Here is a 23,012-nt window from a genome sequence, read left to right as displayed (position 1 = left end):
TGGGCTTTAAAGAGAGAGAGCATGGAAGAAAGAGTTAGCAAACCTGCAGCGCGCGAAATAAGGGATGTAAGGGGGCGTCCATAAAGTACGTGAGGTGTTTTTTTCAAATTTCTGAACCTCCCTCCCCCCTAGTGAGTTGTCGTGAGATTTTATTCAACTCCCTCCCCCATCCCCCAATCTCACGTGAGATTTTTCAAAATGTGGGTTTCTTATGTAAACGCGTTTGATTGTTATTGCAAAAAGAAAAAAAAGTTGCTTCCTGCTTTTATTTACGACTAGTTAAGACTAGTAATCAATATTGCTGAGAGTTATAAGTGTAATAAAAATTTAACAATAGAAGACTTAAATCGTAACTACTGCGATTAAAAAAAGAATATCTACTCTAATTCAGTCCATGGAGAATCATGCGCGGTTTCAAGAGAGACTATTGGGACCAACATGTCCATATGATTTTCAGTAAAATCATGTGCTCCTTCAACTTCGTTCTAATCTATCCACTCTAAGCCGTTGACGCTTGCGCACAGTAACTCGTTAGCTCGTCTTGTGACAATCCGTGAGGGTCGCACTTTGCGGAACATACGCGCTTGCTTAGCTGGTGCAATGTGAGCTGCTCGCCTGTGCTCTGCAGCTCTTGTGATAGATGCGAAGTAAATACCGCATGTACGGCAGCATATTTTCTCTAAATCATCACGTATACTTGGGCAATAGAGATCAATAGGCGTGCTGATGAAGGCATTCAGCGGTTCAATCGGTACGCGTATTAGAAATGAAGCAAATGATTTTCCGTCATGTTCTTTAAAGTCCGGAATTGTCAAACGTCAACCTGAGTGATAGGGCGTTCGGCTAATAGTGGCGCGAAAACAACCGACGGGCTACACTGTACCGCAAATTGAGATTAAATTGAGCTATTTGGTATAAAACAAATATGGTGGTTTGACAGTAGTAATGTATAACGTCGAAGTATGAATGAAATTATTTTCTTTTGAACGAATTAGTGAATGATCTTAATCATACTACGATTACGCTTGAGATTAAATCTTAAGCATGTACAATTTTTTTTGTTTCAATCAGAAAAAAATTGCGTGATATTTGCCGAGACCCCCCCTCTCTCCAACGTAAGATTAGATGAGATTTGATAAAAAAATTGAAGAAAAAGTGTTTTTCTAATAGCGGTCGCCCCTTGGCAGGCCATGGCAAACCTCCGAGTGTATTTCTGCAATGAAAAAGCTTTTCATAAAATCTGCCGTACGGAGGCAGCCTAAAATTGTAGGCCCCTCCATTTGTGGAACATCATCAAGACATTTTTTATTATAATATTACGAGGGTTGTCATTTACATTTCCAACTCTAGGCATTTCTAGTGTTGTCAGACACCATTTGATATTTCCAATGGTTTGAATGAGATCTTCATGCCACATAGCGTGACATTCAGGCATCTTTGGACATTGGTATGATAAGCTTAAATAAGATTTTCCTTGACCGCCTTGTGATAGAAAGGGGTGTTTGCGTTGAATTCCACACAGCTCAAAGCTGCTCTAGAAACTCGACTGTTTAAATTGATTCGAAAATTAGCTTATACGAATGCAAAAGCGTATTTTTTCTTTGGTTGAATATTTTGAAAAAAAAACAATAAAAACCATACTCAATGTTGTTCATTTTTCCCTTGTTGGTCAGAAATATAAATATTTAGCAACCACCGCATTATTATGCAGGAAACTTTCGTTACTAAAAATATTTTGCTTTTCCCTTGTTCACTCCTCTCGGGAGCATAGGGCCTCGACAAGACTGTTTCATCGTATACGGTTTTTGCACCGTCCCAAGAGATGCCGGCATCTGCTGTGTTTTTTTGTCGACCGCTACCTCTGCTCCCTTGCGGCTTCGAGGCCAGTGCTAACTCTCATAGCCTTGGTCTTAGTGATGTTGACCTCCCGTCCCACAGTGCGTCTCAGCGCGACTAGTCTGTCCGCCTTCGCTTGCATGCCAGAGAGTTTGTGAAAGAGTAGGCAGATATCATCGGCAAAGTCCAGGTCCTCAAAGTGTCTGGTGAAACTCCATACGATGCCTTTTTTGTGTAGGGTCAGTTGGCTCATGACGTCATCAAGGACGATGGCTTTAACTTTAGATTATTTCTTCAATTGTTATAGCTCGCAAATGATTAAGAATAGAATCAGCCTAACCAGCTGTGACCAAATTTAGTTTTTCAAACATAATTTTTGTGGAGCACCCTAATACATTTATTTATGTACGTGCATGGCAAACAGTAAAAGCAGCACAAAATGGAAATGCCACATCGACTTCGACATCGATTGCAGTGATGACAACAAGTGGCAGGGACATTTATGCATGCCCTTTTATTGTGCATAGACAGGTCCGTCAACTTGTATGTGTACGAGTATGTAGCGACAAGCAACTGTTGGTGGCATTGATCCGCCAGTGAAGCAATTAACCTCCGGCATCCCTCAGCTACTGCTTTCGGCAATTTTGTTCAGCAAATCAGTTATTGTTACAGGCGAATTCAACACTTGACAGGAATGTGAACAATTTCAATGCATGCACGCTCGTATTTAGGCTGACAGGGTTGGCAAGCAAGATGAAAGCGGCTTTGTGAGGTTCACGTTTGTTTAACATTGCATTGCTTGCCCACAATGCTTGCGTCAGCCCGTGATTATGCTTTGGTAATGAAACGATGATTTCTGCCTGCATTGGGTCTACTTAAAAATGTATCGAAATTTTGATTTGAAATATATTTTTCTAATTAATGTTTCTAGGTTGTTCCATAAGTTTTGCGGTTCGATAGCGAAAACACAATTTTATCTTTGGAATACATTGTGCTATTCAGTATATTCTCGATGTAAACCAATACACTTCTTCTAACGAGATGGTCATTTATGAATCCCATCCCTGAATACGCTTCCACAGCTGTTATGACTTCATCCTTTGATGAAAAAAGGTTTTCACGCAGGCATTTGTTGTGGTCCGGAAACAGATGCAAGTCACTAGGGGTCAAATCTGGTGGTGGCGATGGATGCTCCAACAATTCGAACTTTATTTAATTCATTAATTTTAGTTATTGTCAAAATGCTCTTATGACACAGAGTCTTGTTCTGATGAGAAACAATTTTTTTTCTTTTGCAAACTGGGCACTTTTTCCCGAAGACTTCAGTCAAAAATTCCTCACACTGCCCAATGAGATGCCTAGGGCTTCTCTAGCGCTAAATCTCTTTCAGTTACTCTCTTTCCTGTATTTTTCTACAATTTCCGGTGTTGTTGCTGTTTTTGGACCCACTTGATGTGGGCCGCCTTCAAGGCTTGTACGACCACGTTTAAATCCAGCAACCCATCTTACTACTGTACTAATAGAGGGCGAAAAGTTCTTATCCACTTTCAACATTCGTTCATAAATTTCCTTTACCTCTGTCGGTTTGATGTATTTCACATTGGCTTTATTAAAATGACTTACAGCGCCAATACAGCGCATCTATCAATCAGAGTGCGTAGAGCGCTCAAAATTCGCTCCTACTCTTTCAAGCTATCACCAAAAGCAATAAAGCTCATACAAAATATTCTCTGAGTAAATCATTGAGAGGATCTATTTTGCGTAAACTCCTCAAACACTTTTATTATTCATTTGTTTGCATACAAAGAGTACTAGTCGTTCTGTGAGCATTCGCTTTGTTTTCATCCCCCGAGTTTTGTAAATGATGCGCTCTTTATTTGAGCTCAAGTTTATATGAATTTATCAATGATAAGTAAGTTGATATTCAATATTGTCCCTTTTTGCATTGCTCAATTATAAATATGCATTACGAGCATACCCTAACCAATTTCTGCTTTATTTAATGAAAGTAATACTTTGCGAGAATAGTGAAGTTTATTTCATTTATTTTTTTTAAATATAAATAATAAATAAAACTTATATGAAAATAAAAATTTCAAAGAAAGAAAGTAAAAGAAAATTCATTAAAGTTGAGGTTCATTGAACTTAATGAAAGTCGATTAAATATATTATTTAAGACTGATCGTCGTTTGGTTCGTCAAAATCTGTACTTTTGAATAAACTTTCATTCAATTTGATAAACAGCTAGAAAATCTGCCCATTTTTTACACTTTTTACGCACGCGAAACACTTGCAAATGCAAACTAGCCACAAAAATGCTTTAAGAAAAACAAACGGCGAAAGAAATTCAAGTAGGAAAATGCCTCAATATAAAAGAGTGATACAAAATGATGCTTTCAAAGAAAACTCACTGAGCATACAAAATGATTGCTTGTTGAAGAGAGTTTATCATTTTTAAATAATCTGAGAGGAGAGAATAAGCTAGCGAACACTCAATTCGGTTGATGCTTTCAAAGAGCGCATGTTAAAAGAATGTCGAAAGAGGAATGTTAATAAATGATTTTTTCGCTCTTTCAAAAAATAACTGATGCTCTCTTGTTTGGTTTTAAGCAGAAATGAAAAACTCAAAACAAAATGCATTGAGTTGAGTTTTTATCAGCTGAATGAGGGATATTTTACTCATCAATGATAAGTATTTATGAACTCTGCTATCAATGGAGCTTTATCAGGGGTCTAACTTCCTCACATGCTCTTGAGATCTATACAGGGTGCGTACGGTATTTCAGAACAATTTGAGAGTAAAACTAACGTTTTACGTAGTATTTCAGAGGATAAAGGTTGGGGGAGTTAGGCGGCCATAATTTCGGTGTTTTGTAGCTATGGAAATTTTCAGCCATCCAATCCTGTGTTGCCATCGCTTTGTGTAAAGGAGCAGAGTCTTGCTGAAAGATGCCACCCATCAGTTCAGAGACGCAGTACTCTCAATCGCAATCTATGCAGCAGAATTCTCTCGAAATCTTTGTGTAAAAAAGTGTCATGCCCTTTGTTGCTAATAAAACCTAAAACCGGAACAGTAACTGGAAACTTCATGTGCATGACAACAGAAACCTCTGTAGGACTGTAGAACATAGCCTTCTCTCATTTCTGAGTTTGGTTCTTTGGGCTTGGACAACATTTTTTTCGTGGTTAATTTTGTTTAGAATGGGTTTTGATCAGATAACTCGCTATTCTGTTGTTTGCTCCGACATAAACAGTCTTCTGCGCCTAACGCAGAATTTATACCGGAGATCTTCATGGGCAACTGGACGGTTAAGACCCTCAGAAACATTTAGCTCTCTCAAAAAGGCCCTCATTATTTTCAAGGGTCCTCGTCCATGATCGCTTGAACTTGTTGAATAAATTCTACAGATCGGCCAATGTCAGAACGTTCTTAGTGTTTTTTGCGTTTTGCAACAGATTCTGCATCGCCGCCTGATGCTACCAATTCACGGCGAATCTTATTCATGAATGAACGTGCGCTCTTAGGAAAATTAAAGGTTTCTAAATCGGTTTATTTTGCACATATAACGACTATAACTGCATACCTCTTCATTTCTTGAGTTAAGTTCTAGTCATCCATGTCTTATTTGAAAAAGAGCAAACTTAAAAATAATGGTTTCGGGAAGTTATAGCCACATACATATATGCATGTCCTCAACTATTGCATGCCGCCTGTAACTTAACCAACTCTAAATCTGTACTTAAAGTTGGGTTAGATTCGATTAGGTTGCAGCAGTTGTCTGCTAAGGGTCACACTCAGGCTCATAGCTCACTGTGGAGAAGTTGTCTTTTGGAGAATCTGGCCTCTCCTCCAACCAGTGCGAACTTTTCAAAAATTTTAGAAGATCCCTAATTTCCGCAGTACTTAGATATTTCAACTCATTGAAAAATTGGTTTAACTATTGTAAAATACGCCTGGATAGAGCAGGGCAAGGGCACAGAAGATGAAAGCTCTTCTTTTCCTCTTCATTATTTGGACAGTTTTTGCAGAAGTCATACATCTGCATGCCCATTATCTGGGATCTTCGATCAAAAAGAAAACTTATTTCACGATTTTTAGTGTTTGTTCAGCAATAATAATAAGTTTTTGATTTTAATTTATTTGCTCAAAGTTAGAAATTAATTTTTGAGTTTGATTTTTTGTTGGCAAAACAAAAACTCAAAATATTGCATCCATTACTCTTAGATTTCTTCAATGGATTCTCAATACAACAACAGTTCCTAACCAAGCAAGGAAACTCTGTTCTTACCCCCTGTTACAATATTATGAAAAAAACATTTTATAATAAATTACACAGGTCTGCAAAAAAATGGGTTTGGAATGTTCTATAAAAGTGTAGTGTCGTTTCCGAAGTAATTTTTTGCCTAGAATCCGAATCCGGGGTTTAAATTGCTCTATACGTCAGGGCTTTGAGATATCGTAACCTAAAAGTGCAAAAAACGCTGTTTTGGCGCATTTTTGAGGTTATGTAGCTACGAAGATTTTGCTCTTCATAAAAAAGTAGACATGGTATTTTAAATTATAAGTCTTTTTCTGTTAAATGCCGTTGAGTTTGCTCAAATATCTTAATTTTTCACTGAGATATCGGATTTTGAAGTCTCCATGTTTGTTTTTTGTGCGACTATGTAATCGACCGTATCACGTCTCATGTTATCTCAGTGGATTTACGAATATCGAAAAATTCACAAACATGGAAACTTCAAAATGCAATATCTCAGTGAAAAATAAAGATATTTAAGCAAACTCAACGGCATTTAAAGGAGGAAGACTTATACTATGTTTACTTTTTTATGAAGAGCAAAATCTGCGTAGCTACATAACCTCAAAAATGGGGAAAAACAGCGTTTTTTGCACTTTTAGGTTAGGATATTTCAAAATCCTGACGTGATAGAGCAATTTAAACCCCGGATTCGGACTCTACGCAAAAAATTACTTCGAGAATGACCCCACACTTTCCTAGAACAAAACGTTGTTGACCTGTGTTATCTAAGCCAGTGATTCTAATAAAGCACTCCAAAATCGCTCTGTCACTTACCCTGATACATCAGACCGCAATTGATGCCGACAGTTGACGTTTCGAAGACCTGATGTTCCAGTTGCAAATCTATAAACAAATGATGTCCAATATGTGCCCCGTTCCGTGTGCGCCCATCGTTAATATCCTCGCCATTCGCCTCCGATTGCTCCTCTTCTTCCACGTCTACCACATCGTTGAGGAAATCACTGAATCCATCGCGACAGCTTCTCGTATTGCTGAGGGTGTTCGTTTTCGCCTCTTGCGCAATTAGCGCTGCCGCAGCTACTACTGCGCCTGTAACAGATTTTTCTGTTATTCCACCCGATTGCTCCACCCCTTGCACAATCCGCGCTGCCGTCACCTCGTGCGCCACATTATCGTATGTGTAATCAGCGGCGGTGCGGGTCGCTGCAGACTCGGACACTGAAGCACCGCCTCTACTGCCTGAGGATAATTTGTTTAAATTGATGTTAATCTCGTCCGTGTTGGTTAACTCTCCGATACCGGAAACTAATTGTTGTTCGTTGTTGTTGTTGTTGATGTTGATGTTGCTTTCAGCTAGCCTCACATCCTTGTTATTGTTACTGTTATTACCGTAATTGCGGTCTGCCGTGTGCCCGAAAGAATGCTCAGCATTGTTGTTTTTGCTGTGGCGCTGATTCTGCGCCGCCACCATTGAAGTCGCAATCGAAGGGGCGAGCGCGGGGTAGGTAGCTGTGCTGGCCGCAACATTATTTGCGGTACTCACGTTGAGCGCCACGGGTGGCAATGCTGCTTGGTTTTGTTTGGCGTTGGGTGGACCTGGCGAGCGGCCTGGCGCTGGGTCACTGTTCATATGGCCGACCGTCTGAATGGCGAATAGTCCGAAAAATAAAAGGCATATAACTAATTTCATCATTATAACTACTACAACTACAGCGTGTTGTTGTACTCTGTGGTTGCTGTTGTTGCGGCTGTGGGTGTGGTTGCCACTGGCGTTTTTGTTTTTGTTTTCGTTGTTGTACTTGCTGTTGTTCTTGTTGTTGTTGTTGAGATTCTTTGTAGTGCTGTTGGTTGTGGTAATATGGCGACTGCGTGCGTGACAGTCGGTATGGTTGTTGTTGTTGCAGTGGTGGCCGACGTCTTCTCAATTGGATTTCCATAGACGTAGGATGCGCTTTAGCGGTTACAAACGGAAGATGTTCTTTAGCTCTCTGCTTGTTGTTGAATTGTTAATAAACGGCAATTAGTAAATGGTTGGCCTAAGTACCTCCGTTTTTGCTTCCTTTACGCTCTTTGTGATATTTATTTTCGAACCATTCCTTAGTTAGTTACAAAGTTTGCATTGTGTTTTTTGCCTTAAAATTTCCTATAGCTTATAGATTTTTACGTTTTGTATAATCATAACCACCACTTCAACCGCGTTCGATGCTTTTGTTGGCAATCAGTTCTTCTGCTGTTATTCTCACCGATCCTAAAACCCATTTGGATGCGTCACTTTGTGTTGGCATTTCAGCAGATATTCTTTTTGATTGGAAATATTTGTTAGTTCTGTATGATAGTCTACGGCGGTAGCTGCAAATAAATAAATGAAAAAGGCGAACTATTAATAGAGATAATTTAGAAAAAGTATTTTCTTTCGAACTTATAAAAGGTATTTGATTCGAAACCAATGGTATTATTTTAAAAGCGAAATTTTTTAGTAAAACATAGTCGCTTATTATGTGGTATCCAAAAATGGTACAAGATTTCTTATTCACAGTAATTATAATTGACAGAAAAGTATTTTTTCCACTACTCAGGGTTTTGTGGATTTGTGAAAACATTGCTCCTATTTTAAGCCAAACCAGTCTTCACGCCATTTTTCCACTGTGCTGCTTTGCAAGTGAAGATTCTCTTGATGAAAATAAGGAATAAGCACTTCGTCTAGAAGTTCTATATATGTACTCATTTTGGTGGATATGAAACGTATTGGCGTTTTGCCTTTGACACTAATGGCGGCCCACACCATGACAGAACCCCCTTCGATATTACAAGCCATTCTCTCCTCTCTGCACTGACGGTTCTAAGATGAATTATGGTACGGCAGCTGGCCGCTATTCGGAGCAGCTCAAATTATCCAAGTCAGTTCGACTTTCTGACTATGCCAGCGCGTTCTAGGTGGAACTATTAGCACCCACAGAAACATACAAATCACAAAAACACTAAAAAGAAATTAATGTAAGGCTAGTTAACTTTTTAGACAGTCAAGCAGTTATCAAAACCTCAGATTGAAATTCCAGTTCATCCAAACTAATTTTACAGTGTAAGAGGAACTGGAATTGCGTGATCATTGGCTTCAAATTACTCTGACATGGCCAACGTACAACATGGTCTCACCCAAGCATATCACGTATCGCTGCAACCCTGAGAGGTTACTGGAAAATAGGGATTCACGCAGCCAGACTTAAACTTCCTTTCAATCCCATCTGTAGAAGCTGTAAGGCGGATGCCCTGGTCTAGCTTCTCTTCTTCGGTAAGCCTTTCTTAAAGCAAATTAATGAAATCTTAGTCATAGAGATAGAAAGTTTGCTGCTATACTAGGATTTCACGTTAAGGCTCTGATTCACACAAGAAAACAAAAGAACAAGACACGATAATAGTGGTAGTAAAACGGCTCTAGTCGCTAGCTAGGATTATTTCAACCGAAATACTCAACCACTTCAACAACAATAACAATGTTCCAAAAATTGGTACCTTTCTGCAAATGTTAATCTGACCTGTTTTTATTATGCCATATCGTTTTACATATTCTAGACTAGAATTCGCTCTCAAAATTCGTTGCACACGACAGGTAGTAACGTCCAAGTGAAGACTGTGTTTAATTACAGCATGGCTACTCGATTTATTCATAGCTACTAAACGTGTGATATCCCGAACATCTCTAGCCAAGGTGGATTTATTATAGGTGATTTATTACGTCAAAATGATATGCTTTGTTTGTATGTATTGGTATGTTTACATTTTTACGTGGAGGTTGAACTTCCAGAAGATGTGAAACGGTTTTTTTTCAAATGTAGATTTTCTTCCGCATATGCAATCTCAACAAGCGGTTGAAAATTAAGAAAGCGAAACAGAGGATAATGGGCTACAAAAAGCTCATTAAAATTAATCTTTGAATAGTAAGCAGACCCTATTAAAGTAATGTTTTTAAACATGTTTTCTAATCCAATTCAATTTGCCTTTTTGATTTATTAAAACCGCATATTATTTATTAAAACTGCATACCTACAGTTGGCGAATTGTCCAGAGCTATTGTATTTGTTCGTCAAACATAATCCCTTAATTGAAGCTGCCGAATTACCACATGCACTGTTGGAAGCTAGAAGCGAATACTCAGTTTCAGATATCGAGTATAAGCAGGTATGCATAATAATATTTCGAAGAATAGGAATAAATAATAAGAATAGGCACAAATAAAATATCCAAATAGATGAAATAAAATTATATAAATTTAATTAAATTAAATACTTTATTTTTAGTCAATTTTTCAATGATCATAAACTTATGTTCTAAATACAGGCTATAAAATCAATAAAGTTGAATTATATAAAATGAATTCACATGCATGTTACAATTTTGTTATCCAGAATTTTTAAGTGTTCAGTTTTAGATGTCAATCATAGCGATCGATTTTCCACAAAAAACATGAAGCAAACATTTTTATGACAACCAAATATGAGAACGAGATGAAGCGTTCAAAAATACTTATAATATATTCATTTTAACGTGATAACATTGATAACTACCAATGCGGATTTCGTAGAGGCAAGTCTACAATCGACCAATGTTTTGTTCTTAGCGAAATGTTTGAAAATGACTATGAATACGGGCTAGATGTTCACTGCCTGTTCGTTGATTTCAAACAAGTCTTCGACAGTGGTTCAAGAGATAGAGTCCAGCACATACTGCTTATTCTTCGAATACCAACCAAACTAATAAGGCTTCTTAACGCAACGCTCCCAAATACACAATCAAAGGTGTTCATTCAAAGTAAGCTCACGGAGTCGTTCTCTATTGAACCAGGTTATATTCAATTTGCCGTTGTACTTCTTTGTCGTAAGGGAAGTCAACAAAGGTGGTACCTTGATAACTAAAACAACCCAAATATGTGCTTACGCAGATGACATCGCTATTCTCTCAAGAAATAGGAATGATTTAAAAGAAATTTTCTTAAAAATTAACAAAATTGCGAACGTATTGACCTTTTTGTAAAAGAGGGTAAACCAAATATCTGTTGAAATCGAGGCGGCTTGCACAGATGCAAAATTTCCATGTGGGAGCCTATACTTTTGAAACAGTGCAGCATTTTAAGTACTCAAGAGTTATGTTTGCATGTAGCGGTGATTCAACTTCCGCAATTAGGGATCGCATCAACGCCGCCAACAATGCGTATTATGCCTACCTTAACTTGATCAAGTCCCGACTTTTGTCTAAAGCTACAAAGTTAACTATGGACAAGACCCTTATTCGGCCAATCCTAACGTATGGTTGCGAGGTATGGACTCCTAAGGTTGATGACTGCGCGCAGATTGCCAGCAAGGAAAGAAACATTTTAAGAAAGATCTTTGGCCTAATAAAAATGGATGAGGGTAACTACAGAATTCGATTGAAATCTGAACGAGATAGCTGTACGTTTTGTTAAGGCGCAGCGCATAAGATGGCTAGGTCATGTGATCCGTATGGCTGTTGACTGTACCGTGAAGAAAGCCTTGACAGAAAAGCTATTGGGCTTGAAGGCCAAAGGCAGACCGAGGAACCGTTGGATAGAAGCAGTGGAGCATGATCCTAAGAAGTTGTAGTACGTAACTACGAAGCAACAGCTCAAGATAGACCGCCTTGGGGCATTTCGAAGGAAGCTTTGACACACACCGCGTTGTAAAAAGAAGAAAGTAATCACTTACATTCCACACTCTTAAATTGAAATCAAAAGCTTTTGGTCTTATGCTCGTAATTATTTTGTTTTGCACAGAACAAGAATATGCGTATTACTAAAATACCAGCAATAAATGCGCAATAAATTCCGTTACGAGATACCGTTTTAAAAATGCAATCAACGCAACGATATAAGGTCATTTTTCTATATTGCTTTAGTAGACATCATCATAATCATTTCGGCCTTCTAATTTCTTCGGGCGGTTAATTTTAACTTTTTTAAACCAATGCCGTAACCCTACTCTCACCATAAACGCAATAATCTCGGTGCTACATCTAATTGCTAATCCAATTTATCTTGCCTTAATTTTTTCTAGAAATAGAAGGCCCTCAAATTTATAACGCCGCTGATCAGCAGATGGATTTTGGTGAGAACTTTTCGTTGGTGATTTGTTATTGCTCCCTTAGTGGTGACAATAATCCCTTTAAATTTTGCATTTCCGGCGTAAGGTATGAAACCGCGCACTCTGTAGGAAGAGCTGATGAGCCACGCACAATTCGCCATGACATGCCATTAACCTCTGAGTTATTAAAAAAACACAGGTGTGTTATGTGGTTAATTGAAGAAAGAGACAAAAAACCCTCTAGACTGATTAAGACTAATTGAAACGTTGAGTCCCTTGGGAAGGGAATTAATTAGAAGGCACACATGAAAACGATATGGCGGCGAACATTTTTAATCAAACGCGAGAAAAGCATGTCAACGCATCTGTATGTAAAAATTTATGTATGTATTTATGTATGCATCGTATGTAACCAATGTACAGTGATTGTACAGTGTGCAACTAAATTTTTGGTATGAATTCATGTTTCAATAGTTTGTTGAAAAAATTTAATATCAATAATGCTAATTTAATATATACGAACTATTGTACATATACATGCAGGAGCGTTTGGTGTCTTACAGAAGGTGACATTTTCCTGTAAGGGCAAAGATCGCGATCTGGTGACTGACATCCAAGACGTGCTTAAATTATGGATGGAACACTTCTCAAACTTGTTAAATAGTGACTACTGCGAATATCACAGAGAATATATGTAATGATCGGGATACCCTAATCGTTGACTACGGGACTGTCGTTCCGCTGCCCGACCATGACAAAGAGAGAATAGCGAAACGCGGCTAAAGAACAACAAAGTCGCGGAAGTCGACGGACTGCTAGCTGAGCTATTTCAACATGGCGGCGAGGAGCTGGTTAGGTGCATGCTTCAGATCCTATGCAAAATATGGTCGGACCAATGCATGCCTGCCGATTGGAATTTAAGGGTGCTCTGCGCAATCCATAAGAAGGGTGATCCTACAATCTGTGCCAATTATCGCGGGACTAGCCTTCTAAATATCGCCTATAAGGTACTAGGGAGCGTATTGTGTGAAAGGGTGAAGCACACCATCTGATTGGACCTTATCAGTGTGGCTTTAGACCTTGAAAGTCCACCATCGACCAGATATTCACAATACGCCAAGTATGCGATTGAAAGGAGAATCGACACACACCATATTTTCGTCGACTTCAAAGCTGCATTCGACAGTACGAAAAAGAGTTATCTGTATGCCGCTATGTCTGAATTTGGTATCCCCGCAAAACTAATACTGCTATGCAAGATGACGTTGATCAATATCAGTAGCGCCGTCAGAATTGGGAAGAACCTATCCGAGCCGTTTGATAGCAAACAAGGTGTGTGTGTGATTTCTTTAACCGTAACAATTGCGCTGTTAGTTCTGCCCTTTCGAAACTGGATAAAGAGGCAAAGCGAATGGGTCTGGTGGTGAACGAGGGCAAAACAAAGTACCTCCTGTTTCAAACAAACAGTCGGCGCACTCGCGTGTCGGCACTGTCGTCACTGTCTACATTTATGATTTCGAGGTTGTAAGAGACTTCGTTTATTTAGGACAAGCATTAACACCGATAACAATGTCAGCTTTGAAATCCAACGTAAATAGAATTTCTCTTGCCAACAAGTGCTACTTTAGACGAACTATGCAATTGAGTAGCAAAGTCCTCTATCGACAAATTCAACTAACACTCTACAGGACTCTCATCCTTACCGTCATATCAGATGGTGCAGAAGCTTGGACGATGAAAACATCCAATGAGGTGTCCTTGGAGTGTTTGAGAGCAAAATTCTGCGAAAGATTTTTGGACCTTTCGGACGTTGGCAACGGCGAATATCGCAGGCGATGGATCAATGAGCTGTATGAACTTTAAGATGAAATAGACATAGCGCATCGAATAAAGATCCAGCGGCTTCGTTGGCTGGGCCATGTCGTCCGAATGGATACAAACGTTCCGCCACTGAAAGTATTCGATGCGATACCAGCTGGAGGTAGCAAAAGAAGAGAAATGTCTCCTCTGAGTTGGAAAGATCAGGTGGAGAAGGACTTGGCTTCACTTGGTGTGCTCAACTGACGCTGGTTAGTACGAGAAAGAACCGACTGGCGCGCTTTGTTAAACTCGGCCAAAATCGCGTAAGCAGTTATCGTGTCGATTAAGAAGAAGAAGTTTATGGTGCCGATACTGTAATAGCTAATTACGTGCAATTTGGTTTCGTCGGTCCCGTTCAGACATTTTTGATATTAAAGAAAATGTCGATAAGGTCGAAAATGCCGATAAAAGCACAGAAATAAGCGAAGTTGACCGGCATTTTAGTAGTTGTAGCTTCATTCAAGAGTTAAAGATCGACCATAAAACAGTTTCAGACCATTTGTACAAAATTTTAACGCATAAATATTGGATTTCTTTATCCCCAAACATAAACAAAAAAAGATTTCCTTTGAAATAAAACCACTATATGGAACACCCTGTACTCCTATATCCAAACATATATATGTTCTGTAGATGGTTTCGTTAAAAAGTAAGGCGTGAATATTTCGCTTCTTCTTCTTAATTGGCGCTATAACCGCTTACGCGATTTTGGTCGAGTTTAACAAAGCGCGCCAGTCGTTTCTTTCTCGTGCTAACCGGCGCCAGTTGGACACACCAAGTGAAGCCAAGTCCTTCTCCACCTGATCTTTCCAACGCAGAGGAGGCCGCCCTCTTCCTCTGCTACCACCAGCTGGTACCGCATCGAATACTTTCAAAGCCGGAGCGTTTGTATCCATTCGGACGACATGACCCAGCCAACGTAGCCGCTGGATCTTTATTCGCTGCGCTATGTCTATGTCGTCGTAAAGCTCATACAGCTCATCGTTCCATCGTCTGCGATATTCGCTGTTGCCAACGTGCAAAGGTCCAAAAATCTTACGCAGAATCTTTCTCTCGAACACTCCAAGCGTCGCTTCATCGGATGTTGTCATCGTCCAAGCTTCTGCGCCATACGTTAGGACGGGCATGATGAGAGTCTTGTAGAGTGTTAGTTTTGTTCGTCGAGAGAGGACTTTGCTACTCAATTGCATAGTTCGTCTAAAGTAGCACTTGTTGGCAAGAGAAATTCTATTTACGTTGGATTTCAAGGCTGACATTGTTATCGGTGTTACTGCTGGTTCCTAAATAGACGAAGTCTTTTACAACCTCAAAATTATAACTGTCAACAGTGACGTGGGTGCCGATACGCGAGTGCGCCGACTGTTTGTTTGAAGACAGGAGGTACTTCGTTTTGTCCTCGTTCACCACCAGACCCATTCGCTTTGCCTCTTTATCCAGTTTGGAGAAGGCAGAACTAACAGCGCGGTTGTTAAGGCCGATGATGTCAATATCATCGGCATACGCCAGCAATTGTACGCTCTTATAAAAAATTGTGCCTGAGCGATTAAGTTCTGCGGCTCGCACGATGCTCTCCAACATCAGGTTAAAGAAGTCACACGACAGGGAGTCACCCTGTCTGAAACCTCGTTTGGTATCAAACGGCTCGGAGAGGTCCTTTCCAATTCTGACGGCGCTGTTGGTGTTGAGCAACGTCATCTTACATAGCCGTATTAGTTTTGCGGGGATACCAAATTCAGACATCGCGGCATACAGGTAACTCCTTTCCGTACTGTCGAATGCAGCTTTGAAGTCGACGAAAAGATGGTGTGTGTCGATTCTCCTTTCATGGGTCTTTTCCAAGATTTGGCGTATTGAGAATATTTGGTCGATGGTGGACTTTCCAGGTCTGAAGCCACACTGATAAGGTCCAATCAGTTGGTTGACGGTGGGCTTCAGCCTTTCACACAATACGCTCGCTAGAACCTTATAGGCGATATTTAGAAGACTAATCCCGCGGTAATTGGCACAAATTGCAGGATCGCCCTTCTTATGGATTGGGCAGAGCACACTTAAATTCCAATCGGCAGGCATGCTTTCATCCGACCATATTTTGCATAGGAGCTGATGCATGCACCTTACCAGCTCCTCGCCGCCATGTTTGAATAGCTCAGCCGGCAGTCCGTCGGCGCCCGCGGCTTTGTTGTTCTTTTGCCGCGTTATCGCTATTCTCACCTCGTCATGATCGGGTAGCGGAACGACAATTCCGTCGTCAACGATTGGGGTATCGGGATCTTCACTTTCTCGGTGACATGCGCAGCTGTCACTGTTTAATAGGTTCGAGAAGTGTTCCCTCCATAATTTAAGATTGCTCTGTACGTCGGTCACCAGTTCGCCGTCTTTGTTCTTACAGGAAAACGCCCCGGTCTTAAAACCTTCTGTAAGCCGCCGAACTTTCTGGTAGAATTTTCGGGCGTTGTTCCTGTTGGCCAGCATCTCAAGCTCTTCGCACTCACGTATTTCGGCCTCTCGTTTCTTCTGTCGGATAATACGTCTCTCTTCCTTTTTCAGCTCTCTGTAGCGATCCCACATGGCTCGCGTTGCGCCCGATCGCAGCGTGGCTCTATAGGCGGCATCCTTTCTTTCTGCGGCAGCATGACATTCCTCGTCGTACCAATTGTTTTTTCGGGCTCGCCGGAATCCGATTTCTTCTTCGGCGGCGGTACGTAGAGAACGAGAAATGTTGCTCCATTGTTCGTGGATGCCGGTTTGTTGGGCAGTACTCTCTGAGAGCAGGAGTGAGAGTCGAGTGGCGAATCTTCTGGCTGTCTGTTGTGATTGCAGCTTTTCGATGTCGAACATTCTTTGCGTAGGTAGATGTACGTTTTTTGCTGCACAGAGGCGCGTGCGTAGTTTGGCTGCAACAAGGTAGTGATCCGAGTCAATGTTGGGTCCTCGGATCGTACGTACATCTAATACACTAGAAGCGTGTCTTCCATCTATCACAACATGATCGATCTGGTTTCGCGTTTTTCGATCAGGGGACAGCCAGGTAGCTTGGTGTATCTTTTTATGCTGGAATCTGGTGCTGCAGACTACCATGTTTCGGGCCCCGGCGAAGTCGATCAGCCTCTGTCCGTTACCGGATGTTTCGTTGTGTAGGCTGAATTTTCCGACTGTGGGACCAAAAATTCCCTCCTTGCCCACCCTGGCGTTGAAGTCGCCAAGCACGATTTTTATGTCGTGGCGGGGGCAGCGCTCATAGGAACGTTCCAGGCGCTCATAGAAAGAATCTTTGGTCGCATCGTCCTTCTCTTCCGTCGGGGCGTGGGCGCAAATTAGCGATATGTTAAAAAAACGGGCTTTGATGCGGATTGTTGCGAGACGCTCGTCCACCGGAGTGAACGACAGTACTTGGCGACGAAGTCTCTCTCCCACAACAAATCCGACACCGAATTTGCGCTCCTTTACATGGCAGCTGTAGTAGACGTCGCAAGGTCCTATGGTTTTCTTTCCTTGCCCCGTCCATCGCATCTCTTGGATGGCAGTGATGTCAGCCTTTACTCTCACGAGGACATCAACCAGCCGGGCAGAGGCACCCTCCCCATTAAGGGACCGGACATTCCAGGTGCATACCCTCAAATCATAGTCCTTAGTTCGTTTGCAGGGGTCGTCATCAGTATAGGGAGGTCTCATCCGAGGCTTTTTTAAAGTTTTCATTGGGGGCGATTTTTAAGTGGCGGGTCCCAAACCCAACGCACAACCAGCTATCCTGGAATGTTTCGCCTTCTCACTTTAGCTCACTCCCGAACGGGTGTTCGGAAGCTACCCAGAGAATACGTGGGCTAATCCCGGCCGTTGTGAGCTGCTTGAACCATATGTAGAAGAATCGTCCTGGCCACTCCCAAGTGAATGGCGATCAGTAACTTTCCCCACTTGCGTGGACTTCTACACATGGAACCATCCTCCAATATTTCGCTACTTTTGATTTAAAAATTAATCCACATTTGACGATGTTACCTTAAAGAGAAGCTTTGACACTTCTAGTGAATCCAAAATATTCGTTTAAAATTGCGTCCCTTTTGCTCACGGATATTATTACGCTTAAGAGTTTATGAAACGTTGCAAATTACACCCGGCTACTTTTTTTATGGGATTCATTTAATTAAACATTTTAGGAAACAAATGTAATTTGAGCTTCTATGTACAATTTCGTAGTTGACAGTTTGTGAGCCTTCTAGTTTGCCTGCGCATGTTCTATTGCTTATATATAAAGGGTGTCTTTTTGTGTCGTATATAGGTATGTAAATATGTGGTATTATTCGTCCATCCAGGCTGAGAACTTTATGAAAGAACCTTGTAAGACCAAAAATAAATTTTTATTTTTTAACAATGGATCAAGAAATAAAATAAAACAAAAATACATAATACAACAAAAATAAAAAACGTTTTTTCATTTCTGTTTTACATGCTTTTAAAGAAACACCCAAAAAACACCATTTTGATTGAGGCGGGGGTCTTATGTGCTAAATGATCCCAGAAAGAGAATACGACATTATTCGGTGATGTTCGAGAACAAAAAGAAATCATTAGGTGCCAAAACAGGGCTGTAAGGTGGATAGCGCATTAATTCGATCTTTTGAGTTCTCCAAAACTCTCTTCTATGAGCCGATAAGTAAGAGCTCGCATTGGCTTGGTGAAGAATGATTCGCCTTCATTCTTCGAAAACTTCTGGCAAACAAATGGTTGTGTACCATCAGAATTCACTGTTTTAAGTTTTTCTAGTGGAACTTTTGGCACAGTTAACCAGGTTTTCCGGGAAAACAGGCGACCATTTGCTTTGATGTGCTTTCTCCGCACACAACTTCTGTGGAATTAAGTTCGTATTGGAACACCCATACTGTCGATTGCTGTTTAGTTTCCGGCTCATATACTTAGGTCCAAGATTTGTCACCTGTTACGGTGTCATAGGCGTCGTTTGCACTATAACGGCTGAACTTCTTCAATATTTCTTTACACCAATCGGCACGAGCCGAGTTTTTAGGTAATTGTCAAATTATGTTTCCAACGCAATCTGGGGTCTCTCTAATACCCAAGGATGCCTCTATCTCGCGATATGTTAATATTAACATATTAATCTTGCGTTATCAATCAACGTACAGCATCAATTGTTTCGACCACAAGACCCATTTTTGGATGGCTTTCACGAAATTCACGGCCTGCAAGAATCGACGGTCACATTGGAATTCCTTGTACCAGCGTTTCATAGTCACTAAGTGTGGGCAGCCCCCGAATTAGCTGTTAATATGCCCAAAGTTATTTACAATAAACGGAATTAAATTTGAAAAGCGTATGTTGTATTAAAAAAAAAAAATGTTGCACTTTAAAACTAATTTCCATATACCTAAAATATAACCCTTTACTTAGAAACTTGGTACTCGTACGTACATATGTATTTATATGTGCTCGCACGCTTAACCAACCTAAATATTAAAATGCGGCTAACCGACGAAGAAAATGAAGTGTGGGAGAAAATGCTTTTTCATGGTTTTCCATTACCCAAAGGATTAGTTTACATCGAATTTGAAGGCAAATGTTTTTGCTACACAATATTTCCGCTTGTTTGATGAGCATATGGGGATTAACTCGTAGGTACACAAAATCATTAAAAATGTATGTATGTATGTACATTTTGTCCTTATTTTTGTATAAAATTCATCTACGCTATGACAAATTCTTGAGTAGTTTGTGTGTAGGCGTTTTGCTTTTGTTGGAGAGTTAGGTTTTTCCGATATAAAATACAGTAAAAACTTATACAAATAAAGGGGGTAAGTGATTTAAAATTGAAGTAAAACAACGAAAATTCAAATTGATTGATTATTATTTCTGTGTCGAACCATTCGTGACATTTATTTTTTAAAGATAATCCCATCCAAATGTTGGCCGCAACTGCGCCGTAATTCGTCCATCCGTAAATAGCAAGCTTTAATACCTCGCTGAAGGACTTCGGTCTTGGGTCGGTATCTCGTGAATAACTTTAGTGACGTTGGCCTCTTCAGCTATCAAAGCTTTAACGGCTTAATAAACGGCTGAGAGGGGCTGAAGATGAAGAAAACTGATGTTATATGCCTTGTCCGACCGACTGTCAGAGATCCTCCTGTCATTAAGCAGAAGGATCTGTAGGCAGCTGGTTGGATTGATGAAGGACCACAAAAGGTGGGCATTTCATCTGAAGAGGAGGATGAGAGGTCGGACTATTTTCTATGCGTCTTTACTCGGTCTTCGCTCGAATCCGGCTTGAGGTCTTTGGGACTGATATGTTAAGAAGCGACCACCTTGGCATCACAAGATCTACTCAGATTTCTTCGGAGGTCGGGTAGACTTAAAGAAAATTAAAAAGCGAGCCCGAGTACAGTACAATGGACTTAATGTTGTCTGAGTGATCTACTTGCTTGGCTGTCCCGACAAAAACAAAAGAAGTAAAACAAATGCCTCAATCGAAACAGGTTTATCCTTAAGGATTTCGACTTTAAATACCCCCACACATAATAGTCAAAAGGTTTGATATCACACGTTTAGTCGTTTATCATGGCGCGGTAGCATTCGCCGCTCATTGTTAGAAGAAATATGGACCAGCCCGCAGGCTGTACCAAACGTTTGCTTTCAATGGATGTTATGGCTGTGCTTGAATGGCTTCGGGTTACTAAAATGGGCCTCATTGCTGAACACCATAAGTTGGCCTGAGCGCATGATAAACACTTTTGACAGAGCGTCGATTTTCGTAATAAAATTATAAACGATTTGTAAACGGTTAAGTCTTTTCATGATGAGATTTCAATGAATGCTGGAAAAATGTAGTTTGACAGTAGTCACACGTGATTTGACAGAAAACGTTTTTGGCTTTAGGCTTTAGCTAGTAAGGTAAATTGAAGCCAGGATTAGCGGAAGCTTCTTTTTTCAAACCAAATTTCAGTATAAATTTATTTCTGGGATGAAAAAACTCTCGTAAGTACTGATAAACCGGCATAGTAGTATGCACGACCTGTACCACTCTCACCGCGGAACGGCCAAAGAGGTATTACCTCACGGCGCTGGTTATACGAGTACTCTTCATACCCGAAAGCCCCAAGGAAGGCCTTTTGACGTTAAAATATTCACATTTAAATTAATTTGAGTACAAGCTTTAGGGTTCGCTGATAACATCGCTTTGGAAGTGATAGGAAATTACTTGTCAGATAGCGAAAACGGCAATATTAATAGACACAAACTGGATGGAGACTATGCTCTAGGGGTAATATGCGCGCACAAAACAATTTCCGACGAGGTGTCATTGACCATCGCAGGAATGAGACCTATTGCTTTAATTTCTAATGAAAGTCATTGACGATGGCTGGCGACGATAGCTAATCAAGAGTAGGTTGCATCTATTTCGAATTTGTAAGAGCGTTGGAAAATGTCCCTTAAGAAATGGTGATGCTAAATGCACCCCATTTCTGACAGAACCTTCGTGCAACTATGATGGGCCCTCTTATTTTTTTTCCTCTTCCATTTTGCACGGCTCTCGACTGTTGTTTTTGCGCCGTCCTCATGTGATGTTGGCAAGTATTCTTTGGCCGATTGCAACCTCTGCTCCTTTGCGGGTTCCAGTCCAGTGCCATTTTCATATTGCTATCTTGTGGTTTTTAAAGCGTGTGACTTATCCATCGTCCCTTTCTGCGTTTTATTTACCTTAGGATGTGTTCCTCATTTGTTGATCTCCATAGCGCGTCGTTCCCGATAGTGTTTGGACAGAATAACCTACAGATTATGCGGAGGCATTTGTGAACGAAAGGTTGTAGCCTCTGTGTGTTGGTGTTAGAGACCTGTATTGCTTCAATTCCGTACAAGAATACTGACTGAATACACGAGCTGACTATTCGCAGTTTAGAGCGTCTGGAGGCTTGCGAACTCGCACATACTCCATGCATTTGCCCGAATGCCGATCTTGCTTTGTTTAGCCTGCAGTTGATATCATCATCTGCTCCGCCGTCGGCCGTGAGGTAGCAGAAGCTTTCGACAAGTTCCACCTGGCCGCCTTATTCACCCAGGTTGGGAGAATTCTCAACTGTTTCCATTGCGTTCGTGATGGCAATTGTGTTTAAACAGTGTCGTTTGTTTATGTGTCTGGACACATCTCTAAATTTCAGACGCTGACAGCCAATCCAATTGTCTCGATATTGACAAGTTGAAAAACATTGTTGCTTTGTCTCGATAAGAATACAATAACAAAAGCGAAAAAGTCATATAAATGAAGACTATTACCGCCATTTTTATATGCAATGCAAGCAACCCAACATAAACGCGCTTTGAAAGATAGGTTTGGTGATGATATTTGTATGGGATTTGACAAGCGTTTGCGCTTAATCACTCCAGCGGCAGCTAACCCAAAAGTGAGATGCCGTGGAAACGTTATTTAACACTAAATTACGTAATTTATTGCCCTATGGGGACTACTTTTGTGCACATACACACACATATATACATACATACATACATACATATCTTCGTGCGTGTGTTTTACCGCGTAAAAAGTTATTAAAGCTACGCGGAGCTTAAAAGTTTAGTTGCTAATATCACCAAGTCACTGCTTCAGGAGTTGAATGCACTTTGGTCTTTACCCCATAATGGAGCTCAGTCTACCTTGACACATTCACACGGGCCGCATAACCATGCGTACATACGTACATATCTTTTTATTTAAATACGTTTCTTGAGCATGGCTTAGAAGATATTTATACGCGCTTGTGTTGAAGAAAGTCGAGAATATTTTGTTGGTGTTAGTGCACTTTCCACTTGCTAGCTGGTTGTGGTCGTGAACTTGAGCATTATCAGCTAAGCTGCCACTTTGCTTTTTTAAATCGTTTTTATTTCTTTTTTTATTTTATGCCCTCTGCAGCTTCATTGATTTTGTGGTTTGGCTGGGTCGTAATGCTACACACATACATAT

The 23,012-nt window shown here is 40.5% G+C and overlaps 1 protein-coding gene across 5 annotated transcripts in view; it reads right to left on the bottom strand.

The window, feature by feature from the left end:
* The window catches only part of LOC128857285 (uncharacterized), a 206,783-nt gene that overhangs the window by 76,371 nt on the left and 107,400 nt on the right, over window positions 1-23,012 (bottom strand). For all 5 annotated transcript variants that reach the window (XM_054092977.1, XM_054092979.1, XM_054092980.1 and 2 more), the window contains exon 3: window positions 6,912-8,447. In XM_054092977.1, coding sequence (XP_053948952.1) covers window positions 6,912-7,791 — 880 coding nt within the window. In that variant the 5' untranslated portion in view covers window positions 7,792-8,447. The remainder of the gene's footprint in view (window positions 1-6,911; window positions 8,448-23,012) is intronic.

Source organism: Anastrepha ludens, chromosome 3 (genome assembly GCF_028408465.1).
Source record: "Anastrepha ludens isolate Willacy chromosome 3, idAnaLude1.1, whole genome shotgun sequence".
Taxonomy (NCBI): Eukaryota; Metazoa; Arthropoda; class Insecta; order Diptera; family Tephritidae; genus Anastrepha; species Anastrepha ludens.
This window is presented reverse-complemented; position numbering and strand designations above follow the sequence as displayed.